The 13,589-nt window shown below is 44.8% G+C and overlaps 1 protein-coding gene across 1 annotated transcript; it reads left to right on the plus strand.

Moving 5' to 3' along the window:
• Nucleotides 1-236: 236 nt before the first annotated feature.
• Nucleotides 237-8,785, plus strand: PTF1A (pancreas associated transcription factor 1a). Its single transcript, XM_070944813.1, is given in 5 exon segments — nucleotides 237-879; nucleotides 1,882-2,010; nucleotides 2,013-2,083; nucleotides 4,731-4,825; nucleotides 8,647-8,785. Coding segments are annotated over 5 exon segments (1,077 nt in total).
• Nucleotides 8,786-13,589: the final 4,804 nt, after the last annotated feature.

Genomic DNA, 13,589 nt, shown 5'->3' on the forward strand with positions numbered 1-13,589 from the left:
TGGCTATATTGGTTGATGGCACGCGCCTGCGGTTGCACTTATAAAAATCGTCGCGTGCCGCCCTTTAGTCTGCAGCCTCCGTCGGTGAGAGAGAACGAGCGCAAATGCGCAGGAAGGGGCTGTCGCGGCGCAGCAAAAGCCAAAGGCGTGGTGGGGGAGCGAAAAACAAGGCAGAGACTCGCCCACAAGTGGCCTCCCCTCACGCCTTTTCCGAGCCACTTTCCTGCGGGTCCGGGATGGAGTCGGTACTACTGGAGCACTGCCGGGCCGGGCCGAAATTCTTATCTTCAGAATCTTACTTCGACTACGAGGAATTCTTCACCAACCAGTCTTCCTATAACCCTCTGGAAGGCGACGAACTCCTGGAGGCAGAAGTGGCCTTCCTGGGCCCGCCGTTCCACGAGTATTACCACAGCGACGGAACTGGTGGTGGCGCGGGATTCGAAGGCGTGCCCGACGGCGCTCTGTGCTGCGAAGCTGCTCCGAGAACCTTCTCGGTGTCCTTCTCGCCGTCGTCAGCCAGTTTCACCTACGACTGCTGCGGACTGGCGGCCTCGCCCAGGGGCAGCCTCAAGGCTTTCGGCGCGGCGGCGCGGCGGCGGGTGCGGTCCGAGGCCGAGCTGCAGCAACTGAGGCAGGCGGCCAACGTGCGTGAGCGGCGACGGATGCAGTCCATCAGCAAAGCCTTCGAGGGGCTGCGCTCTCATATCCCCACTTTGCCCTACGAGAAGCGCCTCTCCAAGGTGGACACGCTGCGCCTGGCCATTGGCTACATCAACTTCCTCAGCGAGCTGGTCCAGTCCGATTTACCCCTGCACAGCGCGGGCCGCGAGAGCCCATGCCAGCCCAAGACGGTTATCATCTGTCATCGGGGCACAAGTAAGTGCAGGGTGAACCTCCCATCCCGGTCAAGCGCACTCCAAAGGAAAAAAGGGAGGGAAGCTCCTTGGCCACAGTGGCCTTGCTGTGGAAACCTTGCAGATGACCGTCCTCAAGCGCACGAGCCCCATCCCCCCTAAATTCATTTCCCTCCCCAGAGGAGTGAGAGAGATCGCCGCAACCTGCAACCTCGCTTTGAAACTCACTGATTTCGCACAGGAGATAGGTATCCAATAGTATTCCAATCGCGCTCGGGTTTTCTCACTGACGTGTCGGTCGTTAGCTTCCTCTACTGTTGCTGGTACCCACACCGATATGCACGAGCAGACAGGGAAACTTTCACCCTCCCGTTTGCTTGCTAATGAAATATGCTTGCACCGACCCAAAGGCGATCCTTACATGGTCTGTTGATTCTTCACATTCAAATCGTTGCAGCACTGTCAGAAGATCGTTTTTGAAACCCAGCAATATACCACAGTATTCTTAATGTCTGCATGCAGTCAAAAGAAATTGGGATTTAAATTAGGATGCTCCCTAGATAGCCTCTGTAGGAGCCCTCATCCATTGGGAAAAAGAAATATTGTGCTACCTCTGCTTATCCAGTCTAGTGCCCTCCAGTTTTTGGCTTCTGAAATCCCCAGCCAGTGTGACTGTAATAGGGATTAAAGTTCAACATATCTGAAGGGCAGCCAGGAGACAATGCTATTCTTTGGCTATGGGGAGAGCCTGCTTTCTCCCAAATATGCTGGGGTAATGCAAGTATTCAATTCCCTAAAACATTGATAGCTTATCCAAGAGCCAGACGAAGTGGTGTGTGAGTTTAACACTACATTATATACTCAGAAAATGATGCCACAGTTAGCTGTGCACCTACTACTCCCCTATCACATGTGTGACAGAAAATGGGATGTCTTGGTTCAGAGTGTTTATTCCGCTCTGAGTATGGTGAGAATACTCAGTCTATTTGTCTCTCTCCCCTTCCTTTGTTTCTCTTCCTTCCAGGAATACCTTCTCCAAGTGACCCAGATTATGGACTTCCTCCAATCACTGGGCATTCACTCTCTTGGACTGATGAAAAACAACTCAAGGAACAAAACATTGTTAGAACTGCTAAAGTCTGGACTCCAGAAACCTTAGGAAGTTAAACAGCAAACCATGTGTAAACAGCATTGAAAATGAGCCCCCATTTGATTTCATATATAATGTGAGAACATTTTAGACTATAAATATATTTTTGCCAGCATACAGTTTTATTTGTGGAGTTCTTGGTGCTTTCCGAGCTTAGTTGTTTGCTCACAGACGTTTCATTACCTGACTAGTAATATCGGTATGAGAACCTAGATGGATAATGAAATATTTGCAAACCAACAACCAACCAAACTCAGAAAGCATAAAGAACTCTGCAATTCGATCCTGAATTACATATATTATCTTTTATTGGAACAGTTTTACTTAAAATACATTTTTTCAAAGGGTACTTTTCAATACAAGAAAGTATTCTAAGGACAATCAACTTATTAATTACAGCTGGGGGAATGGAACTAGCCTTTTAATGTATAATTTATCCTAATTTTAAACTATGCAATACTTTTAGATTCATCCACCAGCACCTTTTGGCAAAACCTCTGGTAGAAAAGAAAATGCTTTCCAGGAAATGTGAACATAATTTATTATCACTTATTGAATATGCTAATTATATTAAAGTATTACTAAAGTTTGATTAAAATTGATTTATTTGGAGGAGGATCTGTTCTCAGCTAGAACTTTAGATTTATTTATTTATTTATTTATTTATTAGATTTCTATACCGCCCTACTCCCGAAGGACTCAGGGCGGTGCACAGCCAGACAATAAAAACACATACAATACAAAATTTAAAAAATAGAATAAAATCAAATTAAATAATTTTGGCCCCGAAAAATTTAAAACCCCAAACTTTTAAAACCAATTTAAAATTGAATATATAAATACTAAAAGATATTTAAAATTTTAAAAATCTTTTATAAAAGAGGGGGAAAATTAGATTCAATTGTTCATAAAATATTGGAGGCTTCTACAAATCCAGGAAACGATGTCTTGATGCAGGATTTGGCTATGAAACTATAACTGTGTTTAACAAATCTGTTATTTAAAGTCGACCCCTCTTATTAATTCTGTTCTGCAAAATCTTAATCCTGTATTACTGCATGGAGGAAGCCAGTACCTTCCAGATACATAAGGATTATAGTTTCCAGAATTTCCAGTTAACTGGTAAATATGGAACTTTTAATCACATATCCATGAAGACGTTGGTTAGGGAAAGTCTGGACTGCTTTTCAGGATTGTAGCTTTCCTAGGAAATGCTTTACCTGAGAAGCTCCTGTAGTTTCATTTCATGTAAAGGTGCAGAAATTGGAAGTGTTTTAAAAGCTGGCAACTACATTGAAATGAATGCTTTATGTGTTTCAATAAGCTTTTTACTTCAGAAAGAATTTATGGGTGGTAGAAAGTTGGGTGACCTCTCAGTGAACCTGGTTGCAAACCGGGTTCACTGGTTCACTACAGGGATATTTCTCTGTATGGGAAAGTTTGTTTTCTTATACAGCAATCCATTTTACTATTGTTTTCAGTAATGTTGTATAGCCATCACTTCTATGGGTTTGTAAATTCACTGGATGCTTAGGATGAAAACTATCCCATTGGACCACTTATCAATATCTAGCACTTGTCTGAGCTCATAACCTAATCAGGACCTGTCCTGGTTAATACTTGGAAGAAGACCACCATATCCCAGAGATAATGTAGTATGATAATGCAACAAGTTTATTAGAAGTGTGAAAACACTCTCACTGAATGATTTCAAGTAGACTTTGGACAGTTACTGTATATGTTGAGGATTGCCTATTTATGGATTTCCAGCATATAGCAACTGAGGATTTCTCCAAAAGTACACAAGGCTCTGAAGAAGTCAAGTCTGCAGAATGGTGCCAGTATTTTTTTTTTTTTTTGAACTCTGACAAATTTGATGAGAATGTGTCCTTTTTTATTTAGGTATTCCACTTATTTTGGAGAAGATGATATTTATAGTCCCCTTTAATCTTTACATTCTATGAATTTATTGTTTTTAAATGTTATTTTGTGATTGTAGTAGAGATGATTCTGCATATTCACGTGTTCCTGGGAAGGAGGAGAAACACCACGTCTAAGAATTTCACAGGATATAATTCAAAAAGTTACTATTTCTAAAAGTGTATTTAATTGCAAACAGCAGCAGCAACAATAGCACCATCAACACTTTCAGAGGCAATTGAAAAATTGACTGCTGTACCACTGGTGACTTGAATCCCTGGGACCAGATTCAGTCTTATCCAGTAATACGTGCACCAGACAGTTCACTGTAAGCTTCATTTTTACCAGTGTATAAATTAGTTATAAAGGCAATCTACCTTAGAACTTTGTTAGTGAGATCTGCGGCTAACCTAAAGGCACAGGAAAAATTTACCAACGTGCAGAACATTTCTCAGCTATGTATTCCATCACAGTTTGTGTATGGGGGAATTGTGAGGACAGCTCGTCTGAAAAGTAATCCTGGCATGGAAAGATATTGTCCGAGGAGTAGATATTTGGGGGCACAGGATGCGGTCCTGTTGCCCCCCCCTCCCTAAAACGGAACATCCGCGTCTCAGACCACAATCCTGCACTGAGTGAAATGCTAGCTTGCAAAAGGTAGCGAGAAGGCGGAACTGAGCAGCGGCACAGAGGGAGTCGCCGCGCTCACTCGAGCAAGTCTCTCATTCTATGGCGAGGGCCGCGGAGGCGGTGGGGGACTTCTGGCTGCCCCTGGGCTACTTCAACCGCTTCTGATCCTGCAGCTGGCCAAAGCCGCAGGTGTGGATTTTCCCATGTTAGATGCCAGGGATCGGCGGGAGAAGCCCGGTTGCCCAGTCCTGGTCGTGGTATGCCTCATGTAGCGCTACTCGTGCTGCTCCAACCCTGGGAAGGGAAGGGCCAAGTGGATGGGGACCGCGGTCTTTCCTCGGAGCCCCAAAACAGCTAATAATCTCTCGCTACGCCGGCACTTTCGGGAAACAACGGAAACGCCTCGCCTCCTCGGGTAGGCTAATTGCATTAACGTAGATAGGCTAGCAAAGGAGCCCATGTCTCCCGTCGGGCACGGTACCAAGGGCAATTAGCCAGACTTCAGTTCCCTTACCCTCCATTGGCAACCTCGGGCGGTAGGCAGAGGAGGGCCATCCCCGCCTCTCCCCCAGGAAAAGGAGCGGGGAAAATCCGCGAGCAGTGTAATTAAATTGTCCGGAGCGGCGAAGGAAAAGCGGGCGGGGAAAAAGGGGGGTTCAATAGCCCAGCTACAATTCGCTGGTCTGGTATTAGGATCTCATTAAACACAGAAAGGCTCCTTGGCACAAACGCTTCCAGGAGACCTGTAATTTCATTACGTTCATTAGAAAATCAAATGGTCGCCCGATTCGAGCGCTGTGAGTCGAAGCGGCTGAAGGGCCCGTCGTTTTTGCCCGTGGTGCTTGCTTGTGGGGTGTTTGCAGAGACCGTGTGTTGCACAATCCAAACACTACAGCATTGTTACGGCCGCATCGTTTGCGGGTGTGGGGAGGTGCGCGCGCGAAGGCGTGCGAGCATGAGTGTGTTTTGTCATTCAGGGAGGGCCTCGTCATAGCCTTTAGTCCAGAGCAGATCAAGCGGAAGAGCCGGGCTGCTCGAGGAAAAACACAGGATCTTTCTCATGTAACTCTTCTGGTTTGACTTGACAGGTCCCTTTAAAAACGATCTTCAAAAAAAACTCCCAAGTCCTTTCGCTTTATTCTTCAGCTATTCACTCGAGGTGCAGATTTTTTTTAAGCCAGAAAAATAATTTAAAAAGTGTGTGTACTTCCACACGTATACATAAGTGCATGGACACACACAATCCACATGAAAAGTGAGATCAATCTGTCTCCAGAGACCCGAGCCAAAGTGCTATTTAAGGCAGGCGCGGGAATTGCAAAAGAAAAAACACGAAACAAAGCCAGCTGGGTGATCTTGAGCCAGTCTCTCTCAGCCCAACTCACCTCACAGGTTTGTTGTGGAGAAAATAGGAGTAGGAAGGTGTGGTGAATGCTTGCCGCCTTTAGTTATTTGTAAAAATAAAGTCAGGATACAAATAATACAAATAATAATTTTAAAAAACGAAGCAGCAATAGCTGTGTGTGTGTAATATTGTTTGGCAGTGGAAGGAACCAGCGTGTGGGCTTGCATGATTGACAGCTATTCAAACCTTTGAAACCAGCCTTCTCCCTACTCTTCTCTCCCCACAAAAATAATCAAGAATAACGAGATTCATAGATAAGCCCCTCCCCTTGAATAAGCCCCTCCCCATCAGCCTGATCGGAAGTCAACAGCATGTATTGCTGAGAGTGCGGGGGTGGGGGCAAAAGCGAAGTACCTATAAAATAACTCAGTAGTTGATTTTAAACGTTAACTTTGGGGCAATACTCAGGTTCTGTGGTGCTGCAAGAGTTTTCTCCAGTTGGAATTGACTGATGAGCTTGAAAAGAGCAACAATTAATTTTGACAAACATTGAAAACATTGAAAAAGACTTCAGTTAATTTATTAGACGCTATCAGATGAAAGTTATTTGCTATATGCTCAATTTCCCAATGGGCTAAAATGCCGCTCCAGAGTCCCACGCTTATAAGAGAGAGCGCGACTGCTGTTGTAGCAGCAGCAAATAATTTAAGTGTTGCTAAGTTTGTAAACCTTTTCTACTTCTTTAATAAGACTACCCTTGCCTTTGAAACCAATAACATTTGTGATGCTCCTTTCACCGGAGAAGGAACCGCTGGATTGGACAAAAACAGGTCCAGAAATACCATCGATACCCCATGGCATAAATCTCGTTCAGCCCCAAGTGCAAGCAAAGTATGGAAAAGGAAGCTACTTTACCCTGAAAAGCAACGGCGGGAGAAACAGAAGCTGTCCCTCATGGAGACTGAGAACTTGCCCCTTTAGGATTCCCAGGCTTTCTAAACTGCCAATATTGGGATTAAAGCCTGTGTAATATATGGGGTGTGAAACCTCAGCTAGGCACGAACTCATCCCATTTTCATTAAGGTCTTTTGCGGTGGCATCGAGGACCAGCTGCCAGGATGAACAAACACCAGTTGAGGGTCCCTGTTAAATCTCCTCTCACCCGCTCTGTCTGTCTCTCTCTTTTGTCTCCCTCTCTCCCCTCCCCTGAAGCCCGTGAGAATGGACCCACACTCATTCCACAACAAATAACATTTTCTATATCTGGAAGCATTAGGAGGCAATGATTCCCACGACAGGATGTGAGGTCTGGCTAACAGGTGCTTGGATTTGGCCAAGGGAGATAGCAGGGCTCCGAGATGGGAAAAGGCTTTGCTGCCAGTGGAATAAAGCTACCCGGGTGCCTCTTGTTTTTTACATGGCGTGGAAGTCGGAGACAATCAAAATGATATCTTTATTGCTAGGTTCATGTCCTGGGCTATAACATATCAATCCCTGTCGAGTTTCACTCGGAAGCACCTGGTATTTCAAGCTTGTTCTTTTTGTGTTTCTGGATGCTGGGCTGCAGCTGCTTAAAACAAGCAGAGATTGACAGAGGCCCTTACACTGTCTCTAAGACATGTTGGCATGGTTTGCTTGTCTTTAATGTACCATTAAGCATTGTCTTGACACAATATGGTAACTAAAGCATGGCATGCGTTATAATAAAACACATTTTCAATGATACACTTGCAGTAGGAGCTGAGATGCAAAAGACCCGAGTCTTTTTTTTGTATTGTTTTGGGCTTTGTTGTTTTTGTCTCTCTTTGCCTTCAACTGGCAATTAAACTTAAGACCACTACTTTCCCCCTCTCCTATCAGCCAATTAAATTTTGTGTCTTCTAATTTTTCACACAGAAAAAAAGTCTCCATGCTGGCCTCTAAAGACATTGATTTTCTTGCTATCACCTGGCGTTCGGACCTTAGTTCCATTTATCAAGAAGAGGAACATCAAGCGTTGCATAAAGTGACTCTGTTACCATAAGGCTCTCACCATCCTGGCCCATTGTTTCCCCTTTTTAATAACTCATTAGCAGGATTTAACAAATCCACCATTACATATGTTTTGTGCCTCCATATTTTGATCCGGACGATTAAGCAGATGTTATGATTGAAGATTGAAAAGTCCAAGGCTACTCTAGGCTGAAAGAACGAGGGCAGCCTCAAAGAACAAGCTTAACAATGAGATTCAGAAGATCTTCAGAAAAACATTTACGACCAATAAACAGACTCCAACCTGCTCCATTTCAACCATTGTGTGCCTGGGGGGGGGGATAATTAAGTTTAATAGGGAATAGGTCTACGGGGTTTTCAATGCCAAGATCACAGGTGCGGGATGGCACGCTGAATGAGTCGCCTGATTTTGCCAAGCTCAAGGGCCCTTCTCTGGGACTTGCGAGCAGGGAGAAAACACTTTCATTTCTTTTAATTCACAGCATTACTTTTAAGGCGAACAAAGGAGCGGGGGGGGGTTGGTTTAGGGGCCGGAGCGGCAAATGAAGCGCGCGCAGCTGCACTAGAGAACAGCATTCTCACACTCTGAGGTGAGCGGCTGGGAGGGTCCCGGCTGGAGACGCACACGTGTCCTCATTCTCCGCTAAAAGCTCGGGGCCCAGGGGACTCGGCAAGAAGCCGGCTCGCGAGGCCCCGGGAAGGGGAGAACCCTCTGCAGGAACTTTTAAGTTCTCTTTTCTTGCTCTTAAAAGTCTTGGTCTGCTGGAAATAGGCTGCCAAGAAACGGTCTCCGCCTGCCTGGCACCGTTGCGCATGGAAGTCTCCAAGAAGGGCACCGTTATCGCGAGCCGGCCTGAGGCCTCAACGAACGGGACAGAGGTGGTTCAGTAGCTGCGGACAGCCCGAGGGAGCGGCAAAGGGGAGAATGTTGTCACCGTGTCGGAACCCATTCTTAGGCGGTTGACGGAGAAGTGGCTTCTTGATAGAAGCCATCTTGTCGGCAGCACCTGCCAAGCTTTTTCCACCACCGCTTAGGTTAGAGGTATCCAGGATCACGGTGGTCTTTTTTTTTTTTTTAACCTCAGCCTAGATTCCGAACTCCAGGAAATCTCTCCGAGCCTCCGGGCTCATTCGCTGTTCTGGCCACCCTTCAGATTCCTCTTCCCTTCCCGCGCATCTGCTCTGAGGCAACATGCTGAACTGAGCGCTTGTCCCGATGCCAGAGATCTGTTCTCCCTATCAGAGTCTTCCTAAAGTAGGCCGAGCTTGCCATCCCGAGCCAAAGTAACAAACCAACCCACCTCTTCCGGGGAACATCCTTCGAGAGATCTCCCCCACTGACTTAAGGCAAACAGGTGATTCTTGCCATGTCCGGTGCCCCGGTCACTGCGGGCCTTGGCTATTTCTTTAGACTTCTGCCTAACCCATTAGCACGAGGAGAACGAACGGGAGCAGAGAAGCTCCTGGTCAGGCCGGGAAGGAGGGCAAGAGGAGGCGAAGCAACGCCCTCTCCAGCACGCCCGAAAGCGCCCCCGCCCAAACCCAGCCAAGTCTTCCTGGCTGGTTGAGGTTGGCACACGCTGTAGCAATCAATCGGGGCATCAGCAGGTTACTAAATTATTTCCCAATCAGTCTTTTTTTCTGGCAGGTTTGGGCCATTCTCGGTTTCTGAAGTTTGCTGCGTGTTTTCAGGGGAACGGAGAAGAGAGGGAAAGAGGAAAAATTGTGCCCTTTGTGGCGCTTAGCGAGGACGGCCACAGAAAAAGCGCTCAGCCACCAGCGAATAAATGGAGGACCAGCTTCCTCTGGGGAGCGACCGTGGCTCCTCATTTTACTTATTTGCCACCCATCTCGCCGCAAGGCGACTCGTATACATGAACGCTGGCTAAATGACACTTCAGTTGGCAACAGCCCGTTTCCACGTTGGTGCAAACTATTTGGGATTTTGTCAAAGTTTGTGTTGTGGAAGGCAGTTCCTTTAGTTAGGAGCTCAATGGGCACACCCATCAGAAGCGTAGAAAGAGCCCCCCTTCCCAGCCCTTTTCAAGAAAAACGTGAATAGTTGTCAAAGTGGACGAGGCTGGAAGAGAAGGGGGGAGAAGCCTTGAAAAGCCTTGGAAATGGGTAGGTTTTGAAGGTGTAGAATGAAGTTAATAACCATGCACAGTGCGCGCTCCTCCATTGCAGTGTGTGTGACAGGGACAGCTGGCTGTTTTCCCTGTGCAACCCCCCCACACACACCATAGACAACGACAGTGACCTTTCGGCAGGGCAGCCAGAGTTGACCCTTTGACTGAATTAGTCACAAAGACGTCTTGCTATGACTTTTGTTCCTCGCCAAAGCCAAGAAATATTGCGTTAAATATGAGAAGGATTGTCCGCAGCTTTCTTGTGCTCCTTCGGGAAAGTTGGCCAGACTGATTTGAAGGGGCTCATTTCTCTTGGTCACACCACACCTCCCCCCCCCCCCCACCAGGGCATGTGGAGGTGCGCTTTTAACAGAGTGCCTCCTTCCAAGGTGGAGCACTAATTCCAGGTGTAACAGCAGCGAATTTATCAACCTTTTCAGGATCTGACAACACTTGGAAATACATCGTCACTGGGGTGATTTGACAGATTAGCTGGAGGAGCCTAGCCATTCCAAGGTGAAGTTGAAGATTGACATTTGGTGTTTAACTTAAGTTTTTAAAAGGGCCAAACAATGGCTGCCTGTTAACTTGGTCCTTGTTCTGAATCACCTTAAATGCTTTCCTTACTGATATCTCTTTGGGGCAAGGACAAGTGCGATTTTTCTATTCTGTTTTTCCCCCTCCCTTTATACTTTTCCATAAGAGCAGATGACAATTAAGCCAAATCTAAAGAGCCGAGAAAGGTTCCTGGGGACTTTTGTCCTTCTCAAAGGTGCCCACTTTTCCCCCCCTTTCGTTTCTCAATGCACAATCAGTGGTTTTTCCTTCTCCATGTTTTTTTCCCCCACGAATTGGAATCCCAAAGGTTTATTTGTGGCAGAACAGCAGCGGATAGAAACTGTTGCCAAAGATTTCTTTTTAGTAGCCTTGAACCTGTTGTCAAAGTCTCTTTGAACTTCCCTTTGCCGTGCTAAATATTTTCTTTTGAAATTTTGATATTTTCTTCTTTGAACCCTAGTCTGGGTTCCACCCCTCGTTTCCTCTCCCTTTCGCTCTGAGATGGTTGATATTTGTTATTCAGCCCAACTTTTATTAATCTTGCAAAAAATGTTGGAGGGTTCAGATGTGATAAATAGCAGATATGTAAATCACATTGTATGGTCTTGTGTTTCTCTCTAGAGATGAGGCCTTGCAAGCTGGTCTGTGAGTGCTCGGGACCCCAGGGAGTTGATCAAAGGACACATTCTCTTTTATCCCCGGTATTCTCTTCCAAACTATTCCGATACAATGTTTCCCATAATGCCCTTAATGGGCTTGTAACACAGAACTTGTTACAACCTAGCTACTTTTGCCAACCTCTTTGTTCAGAGGCAGAAAGTTAAGAGGAAAAAGAAAAGGGGGTGGGAAGACTCTGCTGGTTGTTGCCAGCTTTCTGAAATCCTAAAGCATGCATCATTTTTCACTAGATCTCTTCATATCTTCAAAAGAGAAACTATGAAACCAGCTTGCCTTTTCTAGGATTAATTACACTGTTATCCAGGCATTTCTCTGCAGGGTTTTTTTTTTTTTTTTGCAAGATAACATTTTTCTTATCTATGGATGCATTTTTATCAATATGGGGGAAGTGAGAATGAATGTTTCCTACTTCTATGTTCACGTTCCTATTTAAACATTGGGGATGTAGAAATCTGTAACCCAGTATAACTGTACAGAGTTTAAAAAATGAACACAACATACACATTACACCAAACTTAATTCCAAAATTAAAGTAGATTAGCTAATATTAATTTTAGAAGCAGAACTTGGATGAAAGTGAAAAACTTCGTTATTTTCAGTAATTCCAAGCCACCTCTCCCCCAGATTTGTTGCAGTGTTCAAGCCTCTCACAGTAGAGTAGAATAGGAATGTCGAGAAAGGCGTTTTGGTCCATAAATGCAATTTTGTTCTTGATATAGTGGTAAAGCAAAAGATAATTTGCAAATATGGGGCCAACATGACAAAACTCAAACACTCCTGTTTCAATCATAGAAGGACGCACAACAAGCCATCATTACAGGTATATATCTACATAAAACAGGAACCGGAAATACCTCACAGGAGCGTCTGAAAGCAGCTCCTCGAGAGTCAGGGAATACATCTCAAACTAATCCTGCCAAGACTGCAGACATAACCACTGTAACATCTTCCCTTTTTCATTAATACAACTATCACATTTTAAAACAAAACCTTATTAACTTTATAAGCATTGTATATATGCATTAAAATGATATAAAACACTATTATTAAAACAAAAACATTAAAGCATTATAAACATCATAAAACATTGTGAAACATGCAAAGTTCCGATGTAAGCAACTGTAACAACTCCAGATAGTTTCAGTTCAAATGGCACCTATTCAAACACAATCCTTTCAACAATGGGTGAATTCCACATACTGTAAAAAGCTGCAAAGATATCATCAGCTACTAGCAGCTGGCAACAGAGATATAGAAAATTCTAGCTCTGTGTAGCCATCTAGTGGCTGCCTGGATTTCTGCAGCCTAGATGTGATAACTCTAAGCAAAGGTGACTGATGATTTACACAGGGCTTCTTCCAAGAGTATATAAACTGATCCTAAATGTGATTAAAGAAAGTCTGAAAAGCAGAAAGACCTAGACAAGTCTCAAGTCCTTGCAGCTTGATGTCATAGGTTCTTACAATTGGCAATTCATATTACATTTAAAAAATCAGGAAGTAGAGAAAGAGGCTGCAGAAGGGAATAAAAGGTTTGAATACCCTTCCCTGGCTCATTCTCTCACTTAGATTGCCAGTCTCTTGGGCAAAGACCGTGAAACCTTGGATTTAATGCTGAGTAAAGTCAGAATCTAGGTATTCTTTGATGACCCTGCAACGGAACAACCATATGTTTGGGCAACTTTGTGGTGTCTCTCAAAGAAAACCCATCAACTCCATTTCTCTGATGGGAACTGCAACAAGCTAGTGCATTTGTTTCTGGGTTGATTTGTTGATGGAAAATGGCTGGCAGCCAGTTGTGGAAACTAATCCAAACCTGACTCCTATTAACCCTCTCTGGTGAAACTCTGCTGGAAACCAACTCACCTGCCATTTCCATTAATCTACTAATGAAGCCAATTCATTTCTAAAGGAGAAAAATGCCTTTCTTTGGGCCAAGTAATGGGAGTAAATTTGAAAGTGCCAGACTGTGTAACTCAGACAGGGGATTGCTAAAACAAGCTTGTTGATACATAGGAGGTTGAAACCAACTTTCTAGGGCAACAATCCTTTGAAAATGCCTCTGGCACACAGAGTAAAAGGAGCTGAGCTGAACCATGAAGAATGGTAGGGGCTTGCAGAAGTCCATTGTATGAAAAGGGCATGGGGGAAACATTGTCACCACCCCCCAACCCAGTTTCTGCTCATTTCACTCTGGCATCCTGTCTGGTTGCCCTCAGCTTCATTCTAATTGGGTACTCACAAAGAGTTTGGAGCTTCAATAATGGAGACAGTGGACATCCTTGTCTTGTGCCTTTCTTAATACTTACTTTCTCAGTCATATCTCCATTT

This window comes from Pituophis catenifer, unplaced genomic scaffold (assembly GCF_029215685.1).
Source record: "Pituophis catenifer annectens isolate HBS135680 unplaced genomic scaffold, rPitCat1.0.hap2 SCAF_5, whole genome shotgun sequence".
NCBI classification, from domain to species: domain Eukaryota; kingdom Metazoa; phylum Chordata; class Lepidosauria; order Squamata; family Colubridae; genus Pituophis; species Pituophis catenifer.